Consider the following 14,312-nt stretch of genomic DNA (forward strand, 5'->3'; position numbering starts at 1 on the left):
CCCCCCCCCCCCCCCCCCCCCAATATAGACAAACCCTTTTAGTATTGGCCCTCTGTGTCTTATTTTTTTAATTCATTGTTAAAATGAGGGAGAATAAATAAGTCCTTTTCCAGATTAAGAATTAGGAAACCAGTGCAAGCAAAACTTCTCATCTCCTTTACTGGGAATAGCACAGCAACCAGCCTTTCTTACCACTCCCTTTTCATGGCCCCATCCTCACTTACCCTTCTACTTAAACATGCACAGGTTAGCCAGTAATGAACTTTGATATACCATCTCCTATTATTGACCTTGTTGTATAGAAACACCTCCTTGTTCAGCCTATGAGTAAAGGTTAGATCAATGGGTCAGGTGGTCAACTAAAGCACCGAATCATTTGACATGCCCCATCAGGCAGAAAAAAACAACAATGGTCAGGTGGACCCCCCCAGTCCTCAATACACACGTTTAGGATGCTTCATTGCTACAAAAGTGTCCACTTCTATTCTCTGTTCCTATGACTTGCCAACTGCAGCCAAATGTGGTGGCCCTTTAAACTTTTTTTTCTTTGTGCCAATGCTTTATAGATGCTTGGGGTTCTTTTTACTGTAACTGCCTGTCCCCTAAACTCCTTTGTGAGCAGCCACCAGCATCACCACGGCTTCCCCTTTCTCCTTCCCTCTGCCTGTTTATTAGAGGGTAAGGTTTGATGGTAATGAAAGATGAGAATTGTGCCTGGCAGAGAGCGCATACCTCTGTCCATGCTTTTCTTCAGTTGATTAAGGAAAATTTAGCTTCAAATCCTCACATGCCTCCTCTACTTCTCAAATGCCCTTTCATTTTTTTTCCTCCTTTTGAAGTTCCACACACTCCTTCCTTTAGCCAGCAGTATCAAGCTGTTGACAGGTTCATCAGAAATGTAGAGCTGACCCCAGCAGTGAGGGAGAGGCCTGGTTTTCATTATCTTCCCAAAGCTGCTCTTGCAGATGCAGTTTTTGAGCCCTGCCACAGAATTTCCAAGAAATGCAGCATATTCTTGGCTGCTCTTAACAGAGATGGGGCCTAATCCAGAGCACTGAATCGGACTTGCCGCCTCTCCTGGGGCTCAAGGAAATTGACTTCATGCCTTGTGGCCTGCACCTAGCGTAAAACAATCTGAGCAAGTTTATTTTTCTGATTTTTTTTAATGCCCATTGCAATGAGGTCTGTTCTCCTGCCAAGGTCTCCACCCACTAATGTAACAGTAATTCTTGTTCTCCATGGGGTGAAGGACACTTCCAGGCAAAATAGCAAAGTTTCTTTCCTCCCTGACCTTGCTGTGACATGTTCACACTGTGCCTTGGGGAATCAGAATCTGGTTTGTGGCCAGACTGCAAATTACCACAAGCCAAAAGGTTCACCTTCCCCACTTTTGTAAATGGCAGCACATTGTACATGTGAGGCCCAGCAGTACTTGCCCTGGAGAAATTGTTCAAGAGGGTTAGTAAATATAATCTGAAGCATATCAAGTATAGCACTGTGCTCCAGCAATCTCATCCCTTTGCGATAAGTGAGGCTATTATCCACCAGTGTGAGTTAGCATAGCTCAGACTTGCATCTGGGCCAGTTTGGCAGCTGCCAGAATAAGGGCAGATTGACTGGAAACAAGGCCATTTAAATCTCTAAATGGAAAGCCTTCATTTAAATATTCAATTTTCATAAACTTTTACATGTTCTTATTGGCTGACATAAGGCGCATTCTCATTGGTTGACATAACCATTAAAAATGGATATACTAATAGAGCTTTTCCCCTTGGCTTAATATATCCTTTTACTACCCAAAAGGATCTGCTATAAATATGTACATTTATTTCAGTAATTAAACAGCTTAATAGTTTAGATTCTTATTATTCTTATATTCAGATCTTTATTATGGTTAGAAGTCTTTCCCTGATTCTTTCTTGCTGTAGACAAGCACACAGCCTGCAAATCAAAGATTTTTTTCTAGAGGCCTCTGAATATATTACATTCATTTTTACTTAAATGTTTAGTCTATTTTGTATTCAGTGTGGTTCAGTACAGATTTTGATTGAAACAGGTTTACCTTTAAATATATAACTGTGTGTATCCAAGATGAGGGCACCATGGAAATTTATTTGTTATGGTTAATATTGCAAGCAAGCAGGCAGCTACATGCTGCCTCAGCTGCTGTGTGTGGTCTCCAGGGGTTGCTGTGTGTGGAGCACATTGCAGCAATCCAAATCATAAAGTTTTGGATTATTGTTGTGAGGTCCTTAAGAGAGAGAAAAATAAAGATAGATGCCCATGCTGGATAGACCAGTTTAGTACAAATCTTCAAAATGTACTTATTAACCATGCTGCCTTTGTGTAGATAAAGCCCAACTAAATTATGTCCATAGTCACTTCAGAGTTTGTCACTTCCTCAGATGCCTTTTTTGTCTTTCATCCCTGTTTTTATCAAGAGCTGATTTTCTGGTGCTAGTGAGAAGTACCAGATTGTGCAACCAAAGATCTTTCTTGGGAGCCCAGAAGATCACAAAATTCAGCAACATATGCTGGGCATACTTTGCAATATCCACCACATCCAAAAGTCTCAGCCACCTCCGCCTCCCCCATGCAGCTACATCCTATGAAACCAGGGTGACTGCACCATTTATTGTAGTGAAGATGCATGCAAATGGCCATAGGCAGACAAGGTTCTTTGGGTAAATCTGATATCTTTTATTAGACCAACTCAAGATATCAGATTTACCCAAAGAACCTTATCTGCCTATGTCCTTAGACCAACACGACTACAACCTATACCCCTGTATAAATAAATGGCCATGACACCAACGGCCATCTCCCTGAGCAGCTTCTCATACACAGTGAATGGGACAGGGTAAAAGAATAGGAGTGTATGACCAATACAATGCACCGTCCTAAAGAAACATATTTAACATTGGTGTCCAACCTCATAAATGATTTTCATGGTCTTCGGCCAGATTCTGAGCTGAGTAACTGGTACAAACTGGAGTAAGTACCCTGTAATTGATGCATTACACCCATGTAAATACAGAATAAGGAAGCTCAAAGTCTGATCCTGGATTCTTAACAACTTGTTTTAATCTCATTGCCCAGAGTGATTCAACAGCCTTGGCCAAATTTAAGCTTTTAATATTAAAATTAAAAACCCCTGATATGGATAGAAACTAGTTTGCATTTGCAATACAAAAATATCCAAGCCTGCAGTTCACCTAATTCTCTTCCTACAGCCCTTCCTGTCTTAAAACTGCGAAGTGGCCAAGATGCTGGGGTTGTCTCACCTCCCCCAACCTCCTACATTTCATTTTTAAATAGAGAATGTTGCCCCCTCCCCGCCCAAGAGCTGTAGTCTTCTTACCCTAGCTTTAACCAAGACTCGGGTGTTATGGCTGTGCTGTAAAGCCCTGGACAAATGTTTGTAATAGACACATTGGGGCAATGTTGACCCAAACTCTTACCTGTGCTAAAACAAAGTAATTCATAAAGCAGCAAGTGCACCATTTAATTGCGAGCAAGATCAACTGCTGATAAGGTTTATTATCACCAGAACAACCAAGGGAGCCTATTTGTCATGACACTACTTTGTAGAAATATTAGTTGAAGGCTGTTTTTGGCTCTTTGGGAGCCTGATCCAAAGACTGCTGAAATAATGGACCACAATGAGATTTGGATTGGATCCTAAGTCATGTTGCAAACTCTGGGTGAGTGATAAAGAAGCAGATGACGTAGGTGAGTATTGGGTCTAAGGTAGAACTTAAGGACAAACACATAGTCAATGGTGCTGGGTGCAGTCAATCAGTGGTAAATAACAGGTTCTCTGGACTTCAAAAGATTTAGCCCTTGCTCTGCATCTTTCTGTGAAGTTCCTAGATCGCCTTGAGAGGCAGGCAACATCAAAAGCAAAAACCCATTGTTATAGCACAGGCAATAAGTGACATGTAATAACATACTTTCTCTCTTACTGGCAACATGGAAAACAGGAAAGATACCCATGTACCTCCTCACTTGATAGAGCTAACGAGTAAAAAGCCACCCAGGAGCTGCCTGGGATCAAGAGCAGACCCTGTATGCCACAACGTACCTCTTCTCCACAAAGCTCCAACGGTGAATGTCTTGTGCCAGCTGAACATCATGGAGACATTCAATTGCCATCCAAATGGAGACGTGTCCTGCAAATCTCCGTCCAGTCACTGACAGGTAGGAGGATTTGAGTGTGGCAGAGCCATTCTTCCAGTGGTCAACGCCCCTTGCTGTCCTTAGGGCTATCACTGTTTGCTTTAAATCAAATGCTCCTTGGCTCCCAGCTTTCTCATCTTATCACTGTGGCAGGCTCTCTCGGAAGAAAGAAGGGGGAGAGAAGCAGCCCACGGAGCGATGTCTATTTTCCCTTCCCACTTTCCAGAACTATGGAGTCTTTCCTTAGAGGAAACTAAAACGCTCTCAGCGGCAGCAGCAGCAGCAGCCAGGGGGCTGTTCTTTTCAGAGGTTGCTGAACTGTAAACGGGCACACAGCCAGCAGTGACTTATAAAGGGAGCAGCCCTGTGGAATGTATCTCCTTTGGCTGATAAGCCAAGATGACTGTAGGGGTTTGAACTACCTTAGCTATCAAAGCACCCCTGGGAAAAAAATGCCTAGCCCCTTGCATAATATCAATAAAAAAAATTCATCTCAACTTGGTGTTTAAGTGGGGGAAAGGAAAGCAAGGAATGCAGGCATTTTTTCCCCTCAGGAGTAATTGTGTCACTGACTTGTACAAATCTCTGCCTTCCTCTAATAGGGCTACAGAATATTATTAAAAGGGGAGGGGGGAGCAGAAACGTCTAAATTATTTCCAGCCCCACTGGCTTGGATTGTAGAGTTTGTGCTGCAGCCCCTATGATCCAGTGTCTGTGGAATGATTATAAAACTGCAAGCAGACGTGAAGGGCTCATTTTATTACCCAAACAGTCCTATTGCTAAGCCACAGCTTTCCTGGAGAATTGCATGTTTGGAAGCTGGTCTGCGGGATTTGTACCTCACCAGAACTATGTTTACTGGTCCGTTGTCGCCCATGTAAATGTCCCGTAAGCTGAGTTGAGGCAGAGCAAGAAAACCTCAACCCAAACAGAGCCTCTCCCCTGTGTTTGCTAAGAGATTGCCTGATCCCACATTCCTCTCTGAAGCCAGACACCTATTGACTTCAGAGCCATGGGGATGAAATCAGCTATTACACCAGTTAAACCAGAGGAGTTTGTTGACTTTAGTGGGCATAGTGCCCATGTGAAAGCTGCAGGATTGGGTCCCTGATGAGATGATAGATAGGGTTTGTATTGCCAGCATTTGTATTGTTGGAGTGCCAGGTTTTGAGGAAGTGGATCTGGTTTGGGGACCTGATGTGTATTAGCACTGGTGCAAATGCACTGAGAAAACCAAACAGGCAGTGAACTGTCAGAAAAGATCCCATCCAGCTGCCCCAGTGGCTCCCTCCATCTCCTACTTGCTACCAGGTGCCAGATTAGTCCAGCTTCCCCCCTGCTCATCTCCCCCATATGACATTCTTTATCCCCTCCCTTTGAAACAAACATTGTTGGCCAGATCCTTGCCTGGTGTAAACTGATTCTTCACCATTGATGTGAGTGGAACTGTGCCAATTTATACCATCTGCCTTTTTACACCAGCTGCCTTTACACTCAGCTTTTGGTGATATGAACCAAGAACTATCTCCTAATGAATAGTTACTATGACTAAAATCTTTAGGGCTCCCAAGGTCTGAGTTATGTCAATGAACACGGCTTCCTTCTCCTAGTACAGCTACCAAATGTATTATATTGTCTCTATGGAAGGATGGCCCCAGAGCACTAAGATGCACAAGACCCTTATACATAGATGGTAGCATGCTTTGGGCATCGTGGACCAAGAGATAAGCATTGAATGCATTCAAAGGCCTGGGCCATTGTCCTTAATGGTCACCCAATAAACACTCACACTGTTGTAGTAAGTAAAAGAGGAGTCTGGATAGGGTCGGCAGGGGGGAAAGGGCACTGTTGTGCTCAGCACACTCTTAGAGACAAAAGCAAATTTATCATGCTGCCTCCTATAGAGAAGAGCCCAAACTAATATCAACTAGTCCCATTCAACAAGCTTTAGTTAAAGCACCCTCGCCACCATTTTTCAGCACAGGGACACTGATACATGTGGTGCTAGAGTCTGCTGAAGTACAGTAGTTACCACATTCCAACAGACTCGATTCAATTTTAGGTACATAGGGAACAGGAGGAAAACAAATGAGAGTGTGGGGCCATTGCTCAACAACTCAGGAGAGCTCCTTACCAGCACCAAGGAGAAAGCTGAACTCCTGAATGACTACTTTGCCTCAGTCTTTCACTAGACCAAGAGGAAAACCATGCCGGGTAGAGTAGAGGATGAGCACGGTAGAAATAATCGCCTTCTTACTATTGCCATAGAATTGTTGTATGACCAGTTAAAAAAATTAGACATATACAAATCAGCGGGACTGGATGATCTTCATCTGAGACTGCTGAAGGAGCTGGCCGAAGTCATTGCAGAACCCCTGGCGAAACTCTTCCACAACTTGTGACACTCTGGAAAAGTCCCTGAGTACTGGAAGAGGGCCAGTGTTGTGCCCATCCACAAGAATGGCAGGAGGAAGGACCCAGGTAACTATAAGCCAATCAACCTAACTTCCATCCTTGGGAAAAGCCTAAAAAAGTTCATCTAGGAGTCTATATGCAAGAAGCTTGCAGAAGGTAAGATTCTGAATGACAGCCAGCATGGCTTCCTTGTGGGCAGGTCTTGCCTTACCAATCTCATCTTCTATGACCAGGTAACTCACCACCTGGACATGAGCGAGCAGGTTGACATTGTATACCTTGACTTCCAAAAGGCCTTTGATCTAGTATCCCACAATGTCCTTGCGAGAAAATTGGAGGATTGTGGGCTTAACTCCGAAATAGTCAGGTGGGTGAGAAACTGGCTGCAGGATAGGACCCAGAGAGTCATAGTGAATGGATCTGTGTCATCCTGGCGAGAAGTGGGCAGCAGTGTCCCATAGGGGTCAGTGCTCGGTCCAGTACTTTTCAAAATCTTTATGACACCAAGTTACGGGGGAAGGTGATCACACTTGAAGATAGGCTATAGTTACAGGCAGACCTAGACAGGCTAGCAAGTTGGGTGGATCAGAACCTAATGAAGTTCAATGTCGAGAAATGTAAAGTGCTCCACCTCAGGACGAGTAACCCCCAACACACCTACAGGCTTGGTGGCACCAAACTGACTAGCACCACCAGAGAAAGGGACCTGGAGGTAATAATAGACCACAGTATGAATATGAGCCAGCAGTGCAATGCTATAGCCAGTAGAGCTAATAATACTCTGGCATGCATCAATCGATGCATCTCCAGCAAAACCAAGGAAGTGATTGTTCCGCTTTGGTCAACACTGGTGAGACTGCAGCTGGAGTACTGCATCCAGTTCTGAGCCCCACACTTTAACAAGGACATGGACAAGCTTGAGAGGGTCCAAAGAAGAGTCATCCCTATGATTTGTGTCTTAAAAAGCAAGCCTAACCCCAGTTATCTTTCCTGCTTGATGCAGGGGGCTGGACCCGATGATCTTCCGAGGTCCCGTCCAGCCTCACAATCTATTAATCCAATGCACTGTGGGCAGACTCGATTAATCTATTCACCTTACAGTCCACTCATCCAGCCCATACTCCCTCAGCTTGCTTGTAAGAAGGCTGTGGCAGATGGTACCAAAAGCCTTGCCTAAAGTCAAAGTATATTATGTCCACTGCTTTCCCCGCATCCACAGAGACAGTTAGCATAGAAGGCAATCAGGTTGGTCAGGCATGACTTGCATTTGGTGAATCCATGCTGACTGTTCCTAATCATCTTTTTCTCCAAGTGCTTAGAAATGGATTCCTTGAGGATCTGCTCCACGATTTTTCCAGGGGCTGAGGTGAGACTGACTGCTCTGTAGTTCCTAAGATCCTCCTTCTTCTCTTTCTTAAAGATAGGTACTATATTTGCCCTTTTCCAAACATCTGGGACCTCTCTCAATCACCAAGAGTTTTCAAAGATAATTGCCAGCAGTTCTGCAATCACATTGGTTTTTGTGTTTTTGTTCCTGCTATTTGGGTGCATATATTGTACTGCTGATCAGCAACAAGTCCCTTGACACAAGTAAAAAAGTAGAGTTTGCTGTTCTTGGAGGTTAGGCCAGTTCTCTTTCTCTACTAGCGCTACTCAGAAAGTTTCTACAAAGCACAATTTTGATTGAAAACACCAATTCATTGAGCCTGAAATGTGTCATTCCATACATCAACCAACTTGCACCAAAGCCAAGGCAGGATTCCAGTGGAGCCCTGCCTGGATTCCTAGCAGACCACCCCAGCATTGGGATCTGATGCTTTCAAGGTCCATGCCTCTGAGGCAGAACTGCCAAGTGGGTCACCCCTAAACTAGTGGGTCCCGTGCAACAGAGCTCAAGGCAGCCAGTCATGCTAAACTTTCACACCTTCTGCTGTGAAGCTGGGAGCCTCAGAGCCTTGTGAGCCTTTGCACTGTTCAGGGCTTAGCCCCCAGTAGCACTGAGAAACCCATCTGGAACCGGGCTCAGAGTTTCCAGACTCCCTGCTGGCCAAACTGGGGCTCAGAGCCTATAAATTCTCAAAGGGTTCCCAGGATCTCTGCTACAAGTTCATATCGTGGGACTGGGAGCCTGCTGCAGCTGCTCAGAGAATTTATCATTTTCAGTTTCATGGCCATAAATAGCAGTGAAGAAAGTGAAAACAATGCCGATTTCCCTGGTTGCTACAGGCTCCAAGGAACCTGTTTCATTTAATCTGTTCTGATGTTTCCAAATTATCTCAGCATTTGTGGTTCACAGAGAATCTAGAAAAAGTTTGGTTTCAGATTGATTCAGTGCAAAACCACATTTCAAAAACCCTAAGCTTCTCACAAACTAGAAACCCCTTTTTCTGGCCAGCTCTCTCCTTTCCCACCTTTCAGTAACATTTCTTGGGCTGGTGCTGTCAATGCTAGATAAAACAAATGGGGACTTCTAGAAATTGCCTGAACTGTGATCAGAAGTTAGAAATGATAATGCCAGGTTGTCAGCTGATACAAATTATCATTGGTCCATTGAGACTAATGGATCTACATACCCATTTAAAGTCCACTGTATCTGAAGAAGAACTGGGATGAGGGAACTTAGGCATATTCAGTGGCTCTTTGATGACTTTCTAACAGGCTTTCTCAAGGCTATTCTCCACCTCCCTCCATGGCAAGTTGGTGCCCAACCCTCTGAGTGGCACAGTGGGTTTTGAACAGTACCTCCTGTTCAGCATTTCATTGTATAAGATGATGAATCTCTTCTGGGGAGAAAAACAGAGATGCTGGACTACTGAGCTGGCTGCACAGCTGCAAGTTAATTCACAGGTGCCTTAGAAGGAATCTAACAGTTTAAAGACAAAGAGTCCGTCCCCCCCGCCACCCCACCATCATGCCACATACCTCCCTGTTTCTCAAATGGGAAGCATTTATAGCTTCCTAGTACTCATTTGTTTCTATTGTAACCTGAATACCCCCCACCTACTGCCCAGGGGGGGTGCTAATTTTTAATTAGCTTGAAAAACAAGCTGTTGTGCTGATGTGTATTTATGATTGTGATTCAAAAGACTTTGGGCACTAAGAAAAGATGGTAATTATCACTCCACACCCTTAGCATGGCACATTCCCATTTTAATAATTATGTTATTGAAAGTTATTTCCTCCTTTGCAAATTCCTTTTTACCCAGCCCTTCTTGAAGACATACTTCCTCAGGTCAAATTTAGCCCCAGATTAAACACCAAATCTAAGAAGTTCCTAGAACCTAGGCCAAGGTTTCCAGCAGTGCATGTTGGGAGATGCCCAACTTTAGAGAAATAGCCTTGGTTTGCAAAGGGCAGGGCACTGAGCCCTTTCTGAACAAGGGGTTGCTTTAAGGCAGAGTTTCTCAACCTGTGGGTCGCGACCCAAAAGTGGGTTGCAAGAGTATATGAAAGGGTCACGAACAAGCTTTAAAAATGGATTCTCCTTTAAAGGAGAAAAATGTGGGAAACCATGGCTTTTCCCTTGCAGGCTGGCAGAGTTCCACCCTGCAGGGGGCTACTTCATGTTCCCCATGTCCCACACACACCCTGCCCTGTACACTGAGGGGCAGGGGGCAGTGGATCAGGAGTGAGGGGCATTGGGTCAGGACTGGCCATGAATGTTTACAGATGGGTCCTGGTAACCACTGCTTTAAGGCATCTCAAATAGATCGCTGAATACCTGAGACCTCCCCTCCCACCACCCCAATATCACTTATCTTGAGCTGCCCCCTGTAGACCATTGTGTTAAGTCTGAATCCTTTTAGCTTGCATTATAGTAGTTTTCATAGGCCTTTGGCTCTGTTAAGTTTAAGTTCAAATTAGGCCAAGTTATGAGGCATGGGGAAGTGTTACTAAAGGAACCTGACTACAGTGTGTTTAAGCCTGATTACAATATGACATAAAAACATGGCTTTTCTGGCCATATTTGTCTGTTCTGACCACATAATTTTGTGGCCTTTGTTTGAGGGGAGAGACAAAAAAGGAACTCAGTATTCTGAGCTGTGTTTCTCTGGCATTCTTTGCTGAGGTTCTCCTCTGCAGATGTAATGAAGATCCAATACCACTTGGAATTTGGTCTCTGAATTTGGATAAAGACCTCCCTCGTAGGCTAACCACCTCTTGGAAATTCTTAGGATTGTAAGGAGTAGAGATTCTAAATTGTATGACTACTTATTTCTTTTTGGCTTTTAAAAGTATATCTAGATGTATTGTGTTTATTTGTTATTTGCTAACAATAGTCATATTTTGAGAATTTTAATAAAGTTTGTTTTTGCATTCACTACATTGAAGAACTCATTTCACTGAGAAAAGGGGCTGTCAAAAGATAACCTTCAGACCCCTAAACTTCCTTCTTTTCAACAGATTATCAGGGCCAGTAGAAATGACCCACTTTTCTAACAATTCCAGTGGCAATAGGCTTTTAAATATAAAAGGCTAAACAAACAAAGTAAATGAATCAATCGATACCCATTCCCCTCTTTCTGCAACCAAAACTTCCCAGTGTTGGGCTTGTACAAGAATATGGAAGTGAAAAAGACTGAAAACAAAGACTGAAAACCATTAGATGTCTACGTGTAATGTATATGCACATGTAAGCTTATGAGAATGATGAGAGTTAATATTAAATGCTCTATATTGACATAATGTTGGGAAATTTGAGAATTTGGGAAACACAGTTTGAAAAAGCTGTTGATGTTTTGTGTTGTAAATGGTTTTTAATCTCTTAACAAAAACAGCCTAAAAGTGACTTACCTCTTTTCTGTGTCCAAGATTGAGTGATATACACAAAAAAAAGAGATTTTTTTTTTTTAATCATAAGTGCCCCTGCCTAGGAAAAGTCATCCTGGATTACAAAAAATATAGGGAACTAGTTTGGTGCCTAAGTGTTGTGAGGGACGGGGAAAGAGAAAGGACCTGTCTTGGCCATCTCCCACAGTTTTATCAGAAGTCTTGTGATAGTTACACTTTTCTGGAAGTGCAAGTGACTGGAATCAAGGGAACGTACTGGTTTTAATCAAGTAAGTTTCCAGCCCTTGTGTTTAAGAATCTGATGACTTGAAGTAAATTTATCTTTAAAAAAACAGATGTTAGGTCAAAAGAAAAAAAGTGTATGAATTTATTTAAACTGCAGGGATTAAAAGCTGATTCATGATTGGAGGGCCAAGGGGCTTAGCTCTTGATGCTTTGAGCGCTTGAGTTCAGCAATGCTACAGAAACAAGGCACTGTCACAGTCTTTATCCTCTCCTTAGGACAGGATGAGGCCTACATCTTCCTAGTGCTCTGCTGACTGCTGTTGTCCCCTGAAGAGAGGCAGGTGGATATAGAAGAAGGTGGGATCATAGCATCACTCCAAGTTCTTCAAGAAAACCCATGCTAGGGTTGTAAGGTGGCTGTGATTCCCAGAAGCAATGAGAAACCTGCTTGCCTTCAGCCCAAGCCACACTTGGCAGGAAATTCACTCTCAGGTTGCACAGGATGTAAGAGGAAGAGGAAAAACCACTGAGTCAGCCCCTACTGCATTTCTGATGAATAAATCAGTTTCCTTAGACATGGGAAAGCCCTCCGCCCAAAGAAGTCACTGAACATGGAAAGCTGTTGTGCTCCAGGATCCCCTGTGTATACAGCTGCATCCTCTTGTTCCCGTCACCTTTGTTTGACTTGGGATAGGTAGGAAACAAGCACAAGAGCTGACAAAACTTCCCTACTTAAAGTGCACATACACAATCCACAGAGGAGGTTCTCAGACTGTGCTTCTGGGGGCACTGCCTGCAGGAGGGTTCTACAGAGAGCTAACTATGCACATAGTTTTCAAAAGCAACCTATACATTTGAGTGCCTTGGTTTTCAACTGGAGGGGCACTGGTCCTCATTTTCTCAGGCACTGGGAGTACTCATAACCATAATCTATTTAATAGGATTTTTGTGTGCTTAGTGCTCCTGAAAATCCTTGTGGCTTAATTCTCTGTCTCAGGTCCTATCCTGTAGAGCAAGTGCAATAATATTTCCTTACTCCCATCCTCTGCCTGTCTTCTCTCATTAGACAAGGTCTAGGGATCGTCTCTTACAATACAGTGTGTAATGTAAACAGTGCTTACAGCATGTTGGCCCCTGAAAAAGTAAAGCCTCCAAATTCAGTGCCCATTCTAGAAAATGTAGGCAGTGCTGCTGGTTCTTCCTTGCTCAGAACTTACTATATCACATTAGGTGGCTAAGAACTTTCCTGACGTTTTCCACAGAGGCAGCTGCTATATGGGTGGCTATGTGGTCCATCTAAGACATTCTTCAGTTAAAGTGCAGTCCAACCTTTGAAAAAGCATGACAAACTTTTATAGTAATGGAATGAAATATTGACTTGCCTAGTGTTAGATGACTGGTTTCCTGATGAGAACTGATGTTCCACTGCTGCTATGCTTGAGACAATCACTGTGGAAAACCACCCTGCCCTCCTTTGCCACCATTCAGCTGGCAGAACAGGATTTTACAGCAGCCCATACAGTGGTGCCCTGCTCCTGATGGACTTGTCAATGGTGGAATTCAAATCCAGATCATCTCTGTGCTGGAGCTGAGCTGAGCCGGGGCTGGTCGGAAAGAGGAGGTAGGTACATTCCCCAAAAGCTGCTTATGCTCCTTTTTATGCCACCAGCATGGCACAAAGGGACAGCTACCACACACAAGGTAGTGGCTACTTCCAGTTGGTGCAATGGTGTAGCTGTGGCTGCTGCTCTTTTTTCCACTCTCCTTAAAATTCAATGCTTGGGGTGGCTGCCCCTGCTGTACTGCCCTAGTTACATCACTGCAACCTACCACCAGACTGGGAAAGGACAGCCAAGACAAATGGAGGCATACAATCTCTCTCACACATCCTGTGGCACCATTTTGGCTGGGTAATTCCATCATCTGACAGAAATCTGAGGGCTCAGTCTTTGTCTTACACGTGTGTATGTGTCTGTGAGGGTGCATAGACTTTTGAGTTACCACTATGTTGGAACACACCAGACCTTCATTCCACCCTCTCATTTGCCCACCACACCCTAATGGACTGATTTTCTTGGAGGGGTTGGATGACTCCTTAAACTAGGGTCCATCTAGCTAAATAATCGGTTCTTCTGCAGGGCTCCACCTCCCCTAAACCCTGCCCCTGTGAAGAGCCCAAGAGTTCTTACCAAGAGCGGGCCCCTAGCCAGGGGAATTTGCCCAGCTGGAATGGTATAACTATGCTGCAACGGGAACTCCCGGTCTGCTTTGGTCCTGCTTTATCACCTCTCTGGGTGAGACGGATTGGCCTAATTAAGCAGCCAGAGCTATTTCCAGTCCCGGGAGATGGGACAAGAGGAGGGAGTGTAGAAGAAGAGGACGGTGCAGACAAGTAGGGCGGATACCCTTCTGCTGTCCGAGACTGAAGTCCCCGGGAATGGGGAAAGAGACCTGTTCGGTCTTGTGAGCTCGGAGGAGCTCACACCTAAAAAGAAAAAAAAAAGAGAGGATAGAGATGGTTTTCTGCATTAATTGGCTGCCATGGGCAGTCAAGTAAGCTGGCATGGTGTCAATTACTGTGAGTGAAGAAAAAAAACCCTGCCTGCTCACAGCGATCAAGCACTAGTGGGGTGAAAGCAAGGAAAGGAGAGAGGCTGCCTTCGAGTTCCCTGCAACAGAAGAAGAAACAATGTGCAGACAGC

General features: G+C 44.1%; 1 protein-coding gene across 6 annotated transcripts in view; it reads right to left on the reverse strand.

The window, feature by feature from the left end:
* The window catches only part of LOC102375178, a 60,359-nt gene extending 55,879 nt beyond the window's left edge, over positions 1-4,480 (reverse strand). For all 6 annotated transcript variants that reach the window (XM_025193194.1, XM_006036808.3, XM_025193193.1 and 3 more), the window contains exon 1: positions 4,085-4,480. In XM_025193194.1, coding sequence (XP_025048979.1) covers positions 4,085-4,136 — 52 coding nt within the window. In that variant the 5' untranslated portion in view covers positions 4,137-4,480. The remainder of the gene's footprint in view (positions 1-4,084) is intronic.
* Positions 4,481-14,312: the final 9,832 nt, after the last annotated feature.

Source organism: Alligator sinensis, unplaced genomic scaffold (genome assembly GCF_000455745.1).
Source record: "Alligator sinensis unplaced genomic scaffold, ASM45574v1 scaffold1277_2, whole genome shotgun sequence".
Classification (NCBI taxonomy): Eukaryota; Metazoa; Chordata; order Crocodylia; family Alligatoridae; genus Alligator; species Alligator sinensis.